The sequence below is a fragment of the Uranotaenia lowii genome, chromosome 3 (assembly GCF_029784155.1).
Source record: "Uranotaenia lowii strain MFRU-FL chromosome 3, ASM2978415v1, whole genome shotgun sequence".
Taxonomy (NCBI): domain Eukaryota; kingdom Metazoa; phylum Arthropoda; class Insecta; order Diptera; family Culicidae; genus Uranotaenia; species Uranotaenia lowii.
The window spans coordinates 165,140,995-165,156,955 of record NC_073693.1 but is presented as its reverse complement, the minus strand read 5'-3'; the positions used below and the strand labels follow the sequence as shown (position 1 = coordinate 165,156,955).

The following is a 15,961-nucleotide window of genomic DNA, read 5'->3' as shown; positions in this document are numbered from 1 at the left end:
TTTGTGAAATATTGGTGTCAAACAGAAAGATTAGAAGATACCAAAGACTGTCAATTGAAGTCACACGTTTCTTAACCCTTCATTTAATGATTTTTTATTTTCTTTTAAAAATCATTTTTAACTGTTGGAAGTGATGTGTACATCAAGAAAAAAATAAATTAAAATAAAATACGATTTTTCACTTTTTTCATTCATTAACTATTGCAAATTTGTTACTTTATAAAACGAAGGGTTAAGCGTCTACTGAAAAACTGATCACTCCAATGGAGAATGTGACTACAATTTGAATTTCTTACTAATAAGGCAATTTAACACTTTAAATCCAAAAGGTATTTTTTTCACTTCTTCGATGACGAAGATCTGTAAATCCATTAAACATGTTAGTAATTTCTGAAAATTAAAGGAAATTGCCAATCTAATGATTCCGTACATATGTAGGGGAGAATGAGGATACTTGATCCCTGGGGATACTTGATTCCTTAGCTATATCTCGAAACTGGAATGTCTTACAAAAATCAAATGTTCTAGAAAAATGTGCCAAAAAGAGCAAAATAACAATGCTTGTAGTTTAAAAAATTTTAACATAATAATTGTTTGAGTAATTGAACTTTGTTTGAAAAATTTCACAAAATGTAACTTGAAGATCTTTTTTCATCACTTTAAAATGTTCCTTACACGGGAAAATAATGAAAAAAATATTTGTTCCAATGTATCAATCGTTCGAGCGTGAAATGAACTTCATAATGCCATATTTTCAAAGCAATGGAAAACTCTGAACTTTTTTCAGAAAAAGTTTTCTAAAATGTTGATTATGGGTACAATTGATCCCCTATAGTTGGGTACAATTGATCCCCCTTCCAAACGGCATATTCTTCTTCTGAATTGATCGTTATGATTGTTGATTACGAAATAACTAATATTTATCCAAAAACTAATATTTATCAAACAATTGTCTGAAGAAAAGAGCAAAAATAATTAATTTTCTCTTAGTTATAGAAAATAGCGCCTTTAAGTATGCAATGTTATTAGCGTTGAGACAAAGTTATAGAATTCTCTTCTTATGTCTGCTATAAATAGTGAAATGAGAACAAACATGACCAAAATAGTCAATTAACATTCTATCTTGGGGTTTTGTTTGATTTTTATACAAGGATTAGGGCTTCCTGAATAAAAGATCAAGTCTCCTTCAATAGGGGATCAAGTCTCCCCTAACTTCAGAAAATTCGCAATTTTTTTACTCCCACGAAAATGCTTCTAGTTCATCAACGGGTTCAAGTATCGATCTAATTTTTGGAGCATAGAAACTTGAAGTTACAAGCTGTCAGAAAATGTCAAAGACGACGAGTTGCTAATTTTTTCCAAAAAGATATGGTGAAAATAAGAAAAGGGGATCAAGTATCCCCACTCTCCCCTATATATTTTGAGTATTTTATTGTTTTCTTCTATCTGACCGAATAAAAAAGAAACTGCATGGTAAAGGCAATCAATGTATGACATCAGAAGAAAAAATATTCAAGTATTTCAGTGTTATAACAATACTCACTCTCCTATTTGACTTTTTCAAATTTGTCGTTCCATTAAAATTCAAAACATAATGAAGAATTAAGAAGCTCAGATTTTGAAACAAATACAAAATTTATCACAATTTGCTCATGTTAATTTAGGCATATGAGGGATATTAGTGACAATTAAAAAAAATGTCTCTACATTTCATTACCGAGCTCAAATGTTAACTAGATAAATGGTTAGCAAATTTAAAGTCAACACTCTAAGTAATTCAACAGAAGTTGGTTGTTATAATTCGGTCCAGGGAATTGCAAGTTACAGCTGTCTGAGTTTGATAGGCCGACTTTTCTTCAATCTTGAGCCTTGAAGTGATAAACAAACTTTTTCGTTGATCAAACACCCCCACGGAGTGGAAAATTTTTGAAAATTCAAAAGCACATCTACTAGGGGAAGTTCAAAGTTTTTATAGAAATTCGAGCATTTACGGATTTTTGTAACGGTTTTTTGGCGCTTGGGGGGGGGGGGGGAATCCCCCCGATCACCCCCCCCCCATAGGACCGCGCATGCTCTTACCTATAATGTTATTAAAATTTATCGATTGCTCGTTAGAGCAATCATTTATAGATAGGCTAAATAGTGATGAATAAATATCGTTGTATTGCGACCCCCTTCGATAAAGTACCGGTTCAAGTTGACCAAGTCCAAGTCTTTTACCGTTTTTTTTTTCAATAAGGCCGAAACAAATGTATGCAATTTTGTTGTATATAAGATTTCGTGAAATTTATTCCAATTTATCAGTTTTCTGCATTATTTTTTATTATCACCCCCTCCTCTCGAGACGTTCCAATTTGAGTGACAAAAGAAGGATTTGAAATTTGTTCCGGCCTAGTTTGAATGAAAATTATTAACACTAAACATACCTGTACTTTGTTTATACCTATTTATACGGCCGAGGGTCAAATGACTTCTGACACTTTTTACGCTAAAACTCTCTTGTTTATAAAATTATTTTTACAACATTTCAGTTTTGGGAAGCTTGTAACGTGACTCAAATATGTATCACAGACAATATTCAGCTTTTTATTTTAAAGTTATTCAAAGTCGAAGAACTTGAAAAAAAAACATACCGTCAAACGGGGCATCATGCAACAGCGGGGTTCGATGTAACATTTATATAACACTACATTGAGTCAATTTTTAATTTAATGTATTGTAATAAAGTTATCTTTTAATGATAACAAAATGATGGTGACATAATTTCTCGCATCTTAAGCTAGTTGTCTTAAGTTTTTTATTTTTATGTAAAATTTGAAAAATCGAGCAATAAATGTACAAATTTTAACATTTTTTGATGCCGAAAAAAACTTTACCCAGTATGACGGATCGGCTTGATAAAATTACCTACAAACTTTTTACAGGTTTCCTCATGTTATACCAACATTGTTGGTGTAAAAATATTTTTCGAACAATCACCCAATTTTTTTAAATGAATATTTTTAAAATTCAGGTAGGTGTCTGGGGTTAAATGCAACAAAATGCAAATCAAAGAAATACCTTGAAAATTTCGTTTCCATGTGCTGGAATATGAATGTTTTGCATCACGCGTTTGTAAACATTTAAATTTCATTCATCCAAACATTTATTTTTATGATTTCAGCGTGTAGATTTTTTCGTACACAGCAAGAAAAAATTCGTGTAATTTTAGATTGAAAACGATGCACGAAAACGGAACATCGTTTTCAATCTAAATTTACATCATCATTACATTGAGGCGTGTAAATTTAGACCATAAACGATGCACGAAAAGAGAACAGCTTATTGTCGGGTAAAAATACACAGCGATGTAAAATTTTAGATATTCCTCGGGATATTTGAAATTTTTATGAAATATTGAAATATTATGAATCTTTTGAGAAGAAAACTACACTACAGTTTACTATTATTAAACATTTATTTAAAAAAAAACATAAATAGTAAAGAAAAACAAAGTACACCCACCACCACGAGCACCGTCAGGCTGGGGCACTGTAGAATACGAAGATATTCATATTCTGCTGATATTTCAACCGCTCACTGGGGAACCAAAGGAAATTTCGTTCCGGACAGTCATGGTCCGGATCCATACAGGTCACTGCCGGGTCAGGAGGGATTTTTGCTCACAAATGCCCCAGATTGTTCACGCGAATTCTTCGCCTAGCAATCATATTCCGGATTCCTGCCACTGCAACATCTGCCGTCGCTGTAATCGAGAAATAAATAATTAATTTTTGTAACATCATTCGTTTGTATTTTACTTTAGAAATTTACCACTTTAGCAATGTATAAAGATGATTGAGCTGCGTATTGAAACGAAGACGTTCGGTTTCCGAAAATGACTCGACTGGCAAATGGTATACAAAAAAAAAACAAACAAACAATTTCATTCAATTTTAAATCAACAGATATAATTTTACACTGCTTGCGATATAAATTTCACTGGCTGCTTTATTTTTACATCACGAAATGTAAAATTATAGCAGAACAATTTATTTCTATTTGCTTTTTGAGAACAGACTAAAATTACATCAAAAAGAGTGGAAAATTACATCTTTTTTTGATTATACTTGAGAAAAAATAGATCACTCGTGATTTAGATTCCGTATACTTTAAGAAATTTTTTGCTGTGTAGTATTCTTTAACCCTTAAATGTATGCAGCATCCTTATTTTCAGAAAAAAATGTGAAAATTTGTTTTTACAGACCCAAAAACTACTGCAATTGGTGTTGTCATGCGTAATGGTCTTTAAGGCATCGCAAATATATTAATAACTATGAATTTTCATACGTGTTCATAAAATTTTTCATTAAAAACAAAGTTTGTTGCAAGTTACCCCATTTTCTAAGAAGTGTGAAAATCGCATGTTTTTAGAAAATTAAAAATAACTGAAGATACCAAAAAATTTTTTAACTACGCCAAATTGATGCCCCAGCATCCTTAAAACTTTTGATGCATAAAGGATACGATTAACTGTGAACATAAGTTTTTTAGAAGCCATTGAATTTGAAAATTGTTGCATGTTGCCCCAGTTGACGGTACTTCGGGAAAAAGGCTGTGAGCCAGTTATTAAGTATTCACTTATTGCCTGAGAAAGCTGAAGTTGGAAACTGTATGGTCGGGATTCGACCAGACCGAACTGAACGCCATAAACTTGATTTCGAGAAATTCGAGTTCGAAGTTTACAGCCTTACCAACTGATACCATTTCATCAGATATACATATCATTTAATCATTTTACCATCCTATTTAGACTCTTATAAAGCCGTCGAAGTTGTACTGATCGATTTCTGATTACACATTAAGCAGAAAACTATATGGCTGATGCTTGAAAAATGTTTTTTTTTTCGTTGAGCCAGAGTGAACCGAGCCATACAAATTTCGCACTTTTGAAATGCGGAATAGCTGTGATTTTAAATTACCGGTCATTCAATATCGTTCGTAGCGACAGTAAGCAATAAAACGAGATCCATCATCATTTTGGGAGCATTTTAAAGATAGAAAACAAAACGCCACCGTACTCGTAGATGTAAGCTGTAAGTGTCACTGCCTCCAATCAAGCCGAATCGGTCAATTTGTTCGCGGACTTTTTCCAAAATGTGTATTGTTCTGTTAGCATTGATGCAGACTGCAACTACCTTGCACGTTGTAAATTTGCCTTCACCGTGCTTCACCGAACAGGATATTTACGAAAAGTTCCCGCTCTTCTGAAACATTGTGCTGCATCTTTATCCGCTCTGATCTGCAGTATCCTTAATCGATCGGTAACCGAAAGATCGTTTCCTAATGCATAGAAAGTTGCGGCTATTTCTCCGATACACAAATCCGGAAATGCTCACACAATTCAATGTCAAAGATCTTTGAAATTCTGATGCACGAGCGAATGTATGCCGCTGACAAACCTTTGATTGGAATAAATATCAACATGAATTCGACAAGAAAAGGTCAACAGTTATTAATTTGATGTACTACGTAAGTTAACTGAATAAAAGCATGGAGAAAGGTTGCCATGTGGATTCAGTCTAGGATTCGCTGCTCTCGGATTTCTGCGTCGCAACACGTACGTAGCATCATGGAACACGCCGTCCAGCTGTGGGCTCCAGCTCAAAGTACACAATGTCACCGTCTTGTACAAGTTTAACGCTGTTTCTTAAGATACGCTCTACGGCGCCTTTCCTGGAACGACCCGATCCTACTAAAAACATTTGCAAAAAAAAAAAAGTTAGAAAAATTGCTGAAATTTTCACAGATTTCGCAATTCCATCAAGTCTTTGAGTCTGAATTAATCACAAATATTTTCCTGCAGCAAATTAACATTGTTTGATAGAAAATTTCAAAACCGTATTGAAAGAAATTGAAAATTTCAAAAATTATTTTTGTACTTTGATATGTAATTACTTTTGTAAGACTCAAAATAACGATTTTCAAACAGTTGAAATGTGTTTTTCAAACAAAATTGATATAATTTAACTGATTGGTGACAGATTTTTGTTCAATAATATTTTGTTCCAACATGAAAGAAACACTTTTTTTTTCAGTACTATTTGATTATTCAATTTTGAAGATTTTTTTAAATTGAAAAGTATTGAATATTTCCATTTGAAAAAATCTCCGAAAAGATTAAAAATGCTAAGCACAGTTTGTGTAACGAAAAGTTGTGTAACAAAAAAGGAAATTAACTTTCATTGATTGTGAAAATCTTTGAATTGTCTCATGTCTAAAGTCTAATAGATTTAGCTCATTTGATTTGAGCATGGATTAAGTTGTTTTAGGATAGTCTTGAACTACTCAAAAAGAACACATATCAAACTCTAGAGCAAATTTGAAGGTTCAATTCAATATAAATACATTAGAACAATTTCCTCCATTCCGATAGATTTCGTCACCCGACCAGTATTACTTTCACATGCCGGGTTGTCCCCTGTAGTGTGTTAATATATGGGCCCCGGAGAGACGCAAGATGTGGGTTCAAGTTTTACCCGGAGACAAGGCGAATTTGTTTGCATGTTTTTTTTCATCTATTTAATCTAATCTATCCTCTGAAATTTCAACTTGCAAAGCTAGAATCATTTCTCCACAATGAATCAAGTTTTTAAAATTAAAAATTTGAAAATAGAGGTTGAGACTTTGTGGTTCAAATCTTGAATTTTCAAACTTGATCCATATATTGAGATTTTTGTTTGAAATTTAGCCCCTTACAAACTGCTTTCTACTTAATGTGAAACAATCCACCATGAAAATATGGAATTTCCGGTATTTTTCGAGAAGATACAATGTTTCTTAATAAACATCTATTTTTCTTTAAAAATTAATTCCTTATTCAAAATCTTCGGAAGGTTTTTTTTTTAATAAAATAAAGTTTTTTCATAAACAAAAAATATAAAACAAACAGCATTTTTTCATATTAGCGATTTTTTTTGCAAAAATGTGTAAATGAACTGATTTTTTATACAAAAAAAAATTGAAAATTGTTTCAAAAATCAATATTATAAGTCTCGATTTGCGAAATAGTTATCTTGATATTTTTATCACGAATTAAAACTCATTTACGAACTAAATCTGAATCGGAATATTGAACATTAATTCTGAATCAGAATTCTGAACATCAACTCCAAATTTAAATTTGGAATCTGATTCTGATTTCAATACGATTTGCGATCGGAGGAGCAGTCTCCTCAGCACGCCCTCAACTAACAGGAGTTCCGCATTGATCAGTACTATCACCGACCCTATTCATACTAGTTATGAATGGAATATTCGAGACCATCCCTAGAAATATTTCGGTCCTCATTTATGCAGATGATATTCTCCTGGTTGTGGGTGGAAAATTCATAGCGGTATGCCGAAAGAAACTACAATACGGCATTGACTGCATTTTGAAATGGGCCAAAAAAAATGGATTTTCGATCAACGCACGAAAAAGTTCATTACTACATACATGCTGTGGAACAAAGGGGAAAAGACACCGATTTTTCCTCCAAAGAAAACTGACAGCTGATGGAGTTGAGATAGAACGCACTAGAATTGCAAGAATTCTAGGAGTTACACTGAACCAGAACGGAAATGCTAACACACACTTGAAAAATACTAAAAAAGAATGCGCACACCGAATCAGATTCTTAAAAATTTTAGCCAGCCTGGGGAATCGTGAAACTCTATTAAAAATAGGGTTCGCAACAGTGGTTTCTAAATTATTTTACGGATGTGAAATATTCGAACCGGAGGAAATTATTCAACTAGAAACAGTCTACAACAACATGCTCCGAACTGTTTCTGGAGCATTCTGCACATCACCCATTGAGGCACTATGTGTAGAAAATGGAGTACTTCCGTTCACTTCCCTTGCAGCAATTACATGGGCAAGAAAGGCAACCTGGATTGCGGAAAGGAGTAGAGTAAGCGAAAATTTCCTTCTGAACAGAGCGAATAGAATGCTGCAGGAAATTACTTACCATCGACTACCACCAATACTCAAGTTGTCATCAGAAACAACGAGGAACTGGTACGAGAAGCCACCAAATATCGACTGGACTATAAAACGTCATTTCAAATCCGGTGGAAATAGTAGACAAGCAGTTGCCTTGTTCACCTCACTGAAAAACAACAAGTACCTACATAAAGCAGAATGTTTCACTGATGGCTCCCTATCAGAAGGAAAAATAGGCATTGGAGTTTTTCACCCAGATATGGAAAACGTTTCGAGACAACTCCCAGAAAATTATTCAATTTTTTCCGCAGAAGCAACAGCCGTTCTTCTTGCTATGAATAACATCAACATACCAACCGCTATTTACACGGACTCAGCTAGTGTTCTTATGGCTTTGGAATCCGGAGTAAAGCATCCGATTATACAAAAAATCTATAAACATGTAAACTTAAAAAAAGTTACATTTATCTGGGTCCCAAGCCACGTAGGCATAACCGGGAATGAAGCAGCAGATCGTCTGGCAAACGCAGGGAGGGAAGCCGAAATGCTGGAAACTGGAACACCGAAAGCAGACAACCTAAAATGGGTGAAATCGATTATTTCGAGACAACATTCATCAAAATGGAGAATCAACACAACAATCAAATTGAGAGAAGTGAAATCAGATACCGACAAGTGGAAAGACGTAGAAAACAAAAAAGACCAACGTATCCTAACAAGGCTAAGAATTGGCCACACGAAAATTACGCACGATTACCTGTTGAAGAAGGAAGAACCTCCAGTGTGCAGTACCTGCAATGTGGTGTTAACAGTGAAACACATTCTAATAGAATGTATAAAATACAACACACATAGAAATGATTTACTACGAGAAACAACTTTACAATCAGTGCTACAAAATGAAAAAAAACAAAGAAAAAAAAGTGATTCTGGCAACCTTAATCATGAATCAAGTTAATTGTAATATTTTTGCTTTCAATTTCGTTATTTCAATTATTTATTGTTAATCCGACTTGTGAATCTGAATCAGATTCACCATTCGGAAATAACATTATATTAACTTCCAATGATGAATCTGATTCTGCGTTTTCAATTCTGAATCGCCCTATTGAAGCTTTATGATGCTAGAATTCTGCATAACAATAAAGTTAAAGAACTTCAAAACTGAATGTGAAAACGAAATTCAAGATGGTTTCTAATCTCGCTTTTTCATAGAAACGGAAAATTATTACCCAAAATTTGAAAATGTGTGTATGAGTTTCAAAAAGGAAGTTTCGAATTATAACCAGGATCAAAACCGCTTTCCATTTCTTATTTCTAATGATGGTTCGAACATAAAATCAAGAATCCCAAACTGTATACAGAAATCGAAATATTAAAACAGAAATATAATTTTTATGGCACCAGAACCTCCGAGGAGAGATAAATCTCATTAAACATCTAATATTCAGAACTGATCATCTATCAATAAGTGAGAAATTTTTTAAAAATTGTGTTTAATTTTCTAGGTTATGATATCAGTTCTGAGTCAAGATTGTTACCTTTGAATAACCCTACTCAATCATCCAAATTTGATTAGGAATTTAACAATTACGGCCATGTTAAGAGTTAAAGTCATTTGAAGTTAAAATGTCATTCCACCCCTTCTTATACGTTTAGTGTTAATTTGAAGCCGACAGTTGTTGTCCTTATAGTAGCGTATTTAATTAGTACCGCCTGCAATCCACAAGCTCCTCATTATGTTGAAATTAAAACGGTATCAAGAATAAGATTTAAAATGCTGCTCACTTATGTCGGCTTAGCGAAAAACCATAGCTACTCACTCTGGCACCGGCAACCTTTGAGGAGGTTTACGACCTTTTCCGGCAGGTCGAGCGAAAGCGTCCTCTTCCGTTAGCAATTGGAGCTCGAGTTCGATTTTTCCCTGGAATCGAAGAAGAAGAAAAGAGAAACGAAATCTTTAATGTGTTATGTTTTTCATCACACGTCCAGCAAACATGCGGGAGGACGCACACGGTTTGGGCAATTTTATCGTTCACTTTTCCCACGAGGGGATACCACCCGCGAACTTTTCCTTCACGAAACAGGTTCAGATATTCTTCCCTGGTGTTGCCGGGCGTTGTCAATGGGCGGTGGACACAGTTAATCGCTTTCGGAACCGGTTTCGGAAGTTGCGCCAAATTGAGGTTCAACGTTCCCAGAAAATCATCTCGGGTTAGCAGATCATTATCCCAAGCTTGAACCGTCAACATTGGGGGCATTTTTTCTTCGGTGTCGAGTTGCTCGTAGAAACTTTTCTTCCTTTTTACAACCATCTGAGGTGAGGTGAAACAAACATCGGCCACATGGGGCAGGAGAAATGGGATATTTATAAACGAAACAATTAGGAAACTTTTAATTTTCTTCGATGGTTGAGTATATGTTACCATAGCTTCGGAAGGAGAGTAATAGAGCGGGAATATCATCCGCCAGTTGAAGTTTGCTGTCCCATCCAGGGATCGGTAATGAATATCGGTGAATTGGGCCTCGTCCACTTCATTGAGCCAACTGTTGATATAGCATATAATTAATGAATATTTTGATAATGTTGCTATTCAATATAAAAGCAGAAGAACAAGGCTAGCTAAAGGATAGTTCTTATTTTTTTACTTTTCGGCTTGTGAAATACAAAGCGGGATTTTTATTGCTTACCATTTGATGTAGATATCGCTCATTTTGGTTCCGAAAATATTACTCTCATCCAGAATCACATCCGCCGTATTCCACACTATAAGTCTCAGCTCGTAAGCCTTCGGAGGCAAGGGAGTGATATCAATAAGCACGGGCTCTACCGTCGATGGATAGATTTCAATCCACATCTGAAGTTTACCCTGTTCGATGCCAGGATGGTCATCGTGATAGAGTGGCCTTGATTCTACATGTTCAGGAACAAAATGGCTGCCCACGAGAGGAATTTTGTGGAAGTTTTTCAACCCAACTAGAGCCAGCCGTTCATGAAGGTCCTCATCTGTTGATACCAAGGTATCATCGTTGAATGTGAGATTTGCTAACTGTATGCTTTGTCCGACATAAACAGGATGCGTCAACCCATAGTTTTGACAAAGTTCTTCCAATATTTTGCTAGGTTTTTTGGGATGACGCCATGCGTTGTATCCCAATGAGCTGTACTCGAAGGGCAGCCCTAGATTCAGAAAATGAGAACTGCGGGTACGATCCTCAATATCGATTTTTGTGACACCAATAAGATCATCTGCAGTACAAATGTCATGATCAACTACCGCTATAGTAAGAATTTGATCCCTTAAAGCGTGAATATATGAGAAATTTCAGGATGAAAATACAAAGAAACATTATCTAGTTACCTCGGCAATTGTCCCTGCATAACAAATCGTTTACCAAACACCGGATTCGTTTGGTTCTTGACGTAATTTGGTCGATCAGAAAGCTTATTCTTACCATATTCTAGTTTAACATATGGATCCGAAAGGCCAAACATGTCTCGGGATCTTAAATTGAGTCCCTGGACGATGTATACAACAATTGTCAGTTTTGTGTCCGCCATAATCGTTGGAATTGATCTTAAACTGAAAGTTGAAATAGGTAAACTTTGTTAAAAGGCTGATAAATCTACAAAAAAATAATACTTACAGTATATTCGAACGGGAGTCCATCGCAATTTTCGACACCGAGTTACTTTTTTGGTTTGTTCTTATCAATATTTTGCACTTAAGTTTAGTGTATGGTAACGGATATCCGGATATATTTTCTAACACAGAAAACAATGGAATTGGCTTGCTCCAATCGTGAAACTTCTCGAATTCTGGGACTGCTTCAAGCTCGCAATCGAATATCTGGAAGCGAAATACCTACAGTTACTGAATTTTGTGTTTGCGGAAAAAGGAGATGATGTATAGCATTTACAGGAAGTTCCCTTGTGATCTAATATATTTAAGGCGACTTGGTATGTCTGCATGTCCTCAATGGACGCAGAAACTACTGAACAGTTTGTCGTTAAAATGGGCGTGGAGAAGTTTTTGAGGCCGGAAATCGTTCCTACGAAGTTTGAAGGCCTCCCACCTCTTAAAGAGAGGCCACCATACAAATCAAGGGTTGAATTCAGTAAAACTCCAGTTTTTCGTAGAGAGTTTCAACAGATTTATCCCTCTAGTGCCTCAACCCCGCCTTTAGACGGGGTATACTAAAATCGGCATTAAACCAATGCCAAAAAACGAACACACTCTTGACCTCTGGATTAGAAGACTACCTGGCTACCCTCTAGGCCTCGGTCAGCGGCGGCTCTTTTTTGGACAGAATGTGTAACAATTGATTTTTTTATTAGATGTTTCTAGTCTTAAATGATATGATACTACATATAACTTGGCAACCAAAAACCCATCCCCATAATGATAATTCTTAGCGTGTCGTTCAAATTTACACAAAAATACACGGCGTGTAAAATACACGAGTATCCCACGTTCAGCGTGAGGTGGAATATCCGAGAAATGTCATTTGCATTTCCGGGTGTAAAGAGAATAGCTCGCCACGAGAGCAAGTGGTAGTGCGTCAGTGCGTTGAAAAAAAAAATACGGAGAAAACCGGGAAAGACCGTTGAAAACGGGGCAGTTCCTCAGCACGCAACAAGTAGCAACAAGCTCCGGTAAGGTGCATATCTGAACACGCGGAAGCATCGAAGAACAGAGCTCACTGAATTCACGGGGAAGCTCATAGCTACGGAAAAATAAAAACAAAAGGGTCGCATAGACGACCTTCTTTTTATTATTACACCTTATTCGTCCACATTCGCCGGAAGTAAGAGGGCAAAAAGTTTGTCCCCCAACACTTCTCTCAAAGCACGTGTTTCCGCACCACTTGTCGGAAATTGTTTTCAGATCCTATCGACGGTGGCTCAAGCGGCGTCGGGAAATTCTATTCCGACTGTGGCTTCAATTCCAGTGTGGTCTGCGCACGAAAGGTAGCAAAATCTCTCAACGTCTGCGTCAGTGCGGCGCATCAGTAACCAGTTCCGGTCCCATCCCTTCGGCAGCTCCAGCCGTGTCGGGTTCCCTGCTTCGACGGCGGCGTTAGCATCTGCCGTTGAATGAGCAATGGTAATCCAGGGGTGGCGTCCTCGCGTGATTGCAAATAATCGTTGGAGCGTAGCATTGAGTTTATGACGTACCTAGCAATCAAGGTACCAATTTCACACAAGGTCAGGACCGCAGCGACAACAGCATCGCCAGGGTGAAGGCTGCCGCTCCGAGGCAGGCATATACGATCGGCTTCTTCGGGCCGCGACGCACACAGGGGTAAATGCATCTAATAAGTGATCAAAATTATTAGCGGACAAACGGTGAACGATAGACATTTGATGTCTTCGCAACATTTTTATACTTTTTGATGATCTATCAAACTCTTGAAAGAAAAAAGTGATTTTTCTACCTGTAAGGGAAATAAAAAAAATATTTCTTGAAATGATTTGTTTAGAGATTTGATGTCTTCACAAAAGTTGTAGATCTTATTATTTTAAGCAACTTTGTTGAAGACACCATCAAGATCACATGAAAATCATAAAAGTTACGAGCATTTTAAAAATAACGAGCATTTTAATAAGTAATTTTGAGTTATTATTTAATATCTTTTTTAGTATACGATTTACAAACTTGGTATTTTTTGAGAAAGTTGTTCAAATGATTGAAACACACAATTTTGTGGAACATTTTAAATACATATTTCAACTAAGAAAGGAGATATACTACAAAATATCCAAAATAATGGTCCACAAAATTGTGTGTTTCAACCATTTACCCCTGTGTGCGACGTTGCAATCTCCTGGAAAAGGAAGGTCCTCATTCAATGGAGGTATATTGCGGATTGTGAAATGCGATTGTAAGTACACGACTATGAACGGGGCCCTTTCAAAATGTTGCCAACATAAACAAATTTAGCGAAATTTACTCTTTCTTTACTTTACTTTACTTCTTTCTTTTCCGTGGCCTTGACCACGGAACCGCTTTTATAATAAATATTTTAAAATATATTAATCTAACAATCCCTGCTAATGAAAACTATTAAACAAGCAGTTGTCAAAAGCAACAGCTAAGAGAAGCTTCAAAACAAGAGAAACCTATTTTTGGAAAAACTATCAATTTGGTAGCCTCAGAAATCCTTGATCCAAGTGTTTTTCGATCTAAAAAACTGATTGGCAGTTATGTCTAGGAGCTACCAACATTCTGGATTGATTTTTTGAGCAAAAAATCCTAAGTTAGGTAGATCAGATGAAACATAAACTCCGTCTAAATCTCCGAAATATCTCAGTTATATGTGGAACAGTTTTAACAAAAACTTTATAAAAATATAGCTATGAGTCTATCTTAATATGTTTAAAAATAAAGGGAAAAAATGGTTGAAGTGTGTTAAAACTACAACCTTAAAAGTACTGAATGTCGACAAAAGGGGTCGTTCATACAACACAAATACTTTTTTTTAGCGATACTGACGTTATAATTCAGATGATTGGATGGGGAATTTGAACTCGAAAGTTTTCGCCGATGAGATGGACTCGCTAATCAAGAACAGGACATGGACTTTCATTTCATTGCCTCCAGGAGGGGCAATGGGCATTCGTGCTGGGGAGGACATGCAAACGCTCTGAACCGAACATACCAGAACTGCCAGCAGACGTAGGCTGGCCCCTGGGATTGAAACCGGTTCCCGACAGAGGTAAAAGAGTCGTTTATGGTCTACATCGGAAAATACCTAAAGGAAACCACATATCGAGAAGTTAAGAAGACTGCTAGGGTTATCAGCTTGAAGGGGGGGTATTAAAGTGTAGTATTCATCCAACTGATCACCCCTAGTTTTGTAATACCACTCTGACAGTTAACACATTATACCACTGTATATTCTGACGTAATAAAGTTCCCTTTGATTTTGTATTCCAACAGGTGCGGACGCGTCGTCCTCGGTTCTACCCTTTTGCTTTTAATATTCGCACTGCCGTTTTGAACTTTGAACTCGATGTTCTCAAAATCAAGTTTATGGCGTTCAGTTCGGTATGGTCGAATCCCGACCATATAACCGTCAAACGGGGCTTCATGCAACAGCTGGGTTGGATGCAACATTTGTATACCACAACATTTATTTAATTTTTATCTTAATATTATGTATTCAAGATATCATTTAATGATAACAAATCGATGATGACATTGTTTCTCACATCTTGAGGCCTACATTCGGCTTCTTGTCACAATTTGAGGTACATGGTCCTACGCCTCTCCTCGTGACTCGAGACCCTCTCACGCTCATCCCTCTTGACGCAATTCGAGACGAGAACAACTCGCCTCTCCTCGGGTCTGCAGATAATCGCACCACCTAACGTGTTCTCCATCTCGACTTCTCGAGACTCTGAGGCCCAACCTTTGGGCGCCACATGTTTACGGCATACGGCCCTCTGCCCGTCGTGAGTCGATCATATCCGCGAATCTCTTGGCCGTACGCCTACAGGTGACGAGTCTGCAGACACGCTTCCACTCTCCACCACAGGGAGGTGGAACTACTTCGCAGATTCAGGCACAAACTGAATGTTGTTAGCGGCATACCACTCCGTCGTTTTTTTCCATAGGGGTCGTAGAAATATTACGTAACGCAATTTTCGGTAATTTTCAACCCCCTCACCCCCGTAGGTAACACATGTTTATCAGATTTTCTATCAAAAATTCCCAAACCGTAGACCGCTGCAAAAATTGACTTTTGCTCCGTTGTGTTTTTCCGATTCCTTTTTGCTCTCTTATCATCTGTGTTAAATATAAGATGATTTGGTTCATCCCTGAATTAGCGCAACGGATTTTAAATTTGTATGGAAATTAGTATGGGGAATGTTTTTTTTCCAGATTAAAATCGTTAGGGAAGCGATTTTGGGTTTTATGCAAAAAATAACTTCTTCATTGGGTAACTGTACATGCAAGTACTTCCCAGTACTTCCCAGATACGTTTATC

At 36.5% G+C, this 15,961-nt stretch overlaps 1 protein-coding gene across 1 annotated transcript in view; it reads right to left on the bottom strand.

Moving 5' to 3' along the window:
- LOC129752815 (fer-1-like protein 6) overlaps positions 1 to 15,961 on the bottom strand; it is a 58,930-nt gene that overhangs the window by 10,689 nt on the left and 32,280 nt on the right. Inside the window, exons 13-18 of the mRNA XM_055748594.1 lie at positions 11,615 to 11,817; positions 11,329 to 11,550; positions 10,658 to 11,266; positions 10,393 to 10,513; positions 9,982 to 10,281; positions 9,790 to 9,890 (exon numbers count right to left, since the gene is read on the bottom strand). Coding sequence (XP_055604569.1) covers positions 9,790 to 9,890; positions 9,982 to 10,281; positions 10,393 to 10,513; positions 10,658 to 11,266; positions 11,329 to 11,550; positions 11,615 to 11,817 — 1,556 coding nt within the window. The remainder of the gene's footprint in view (positions 1 to 9,789; positions 9,891 to 9,981; positions 10,282 to 10,392; positions 10,514 to 10,657; positions 11,267 to 11,328; positions 11,551 to 11,614; positions 11,818 to 15,961) is intronic.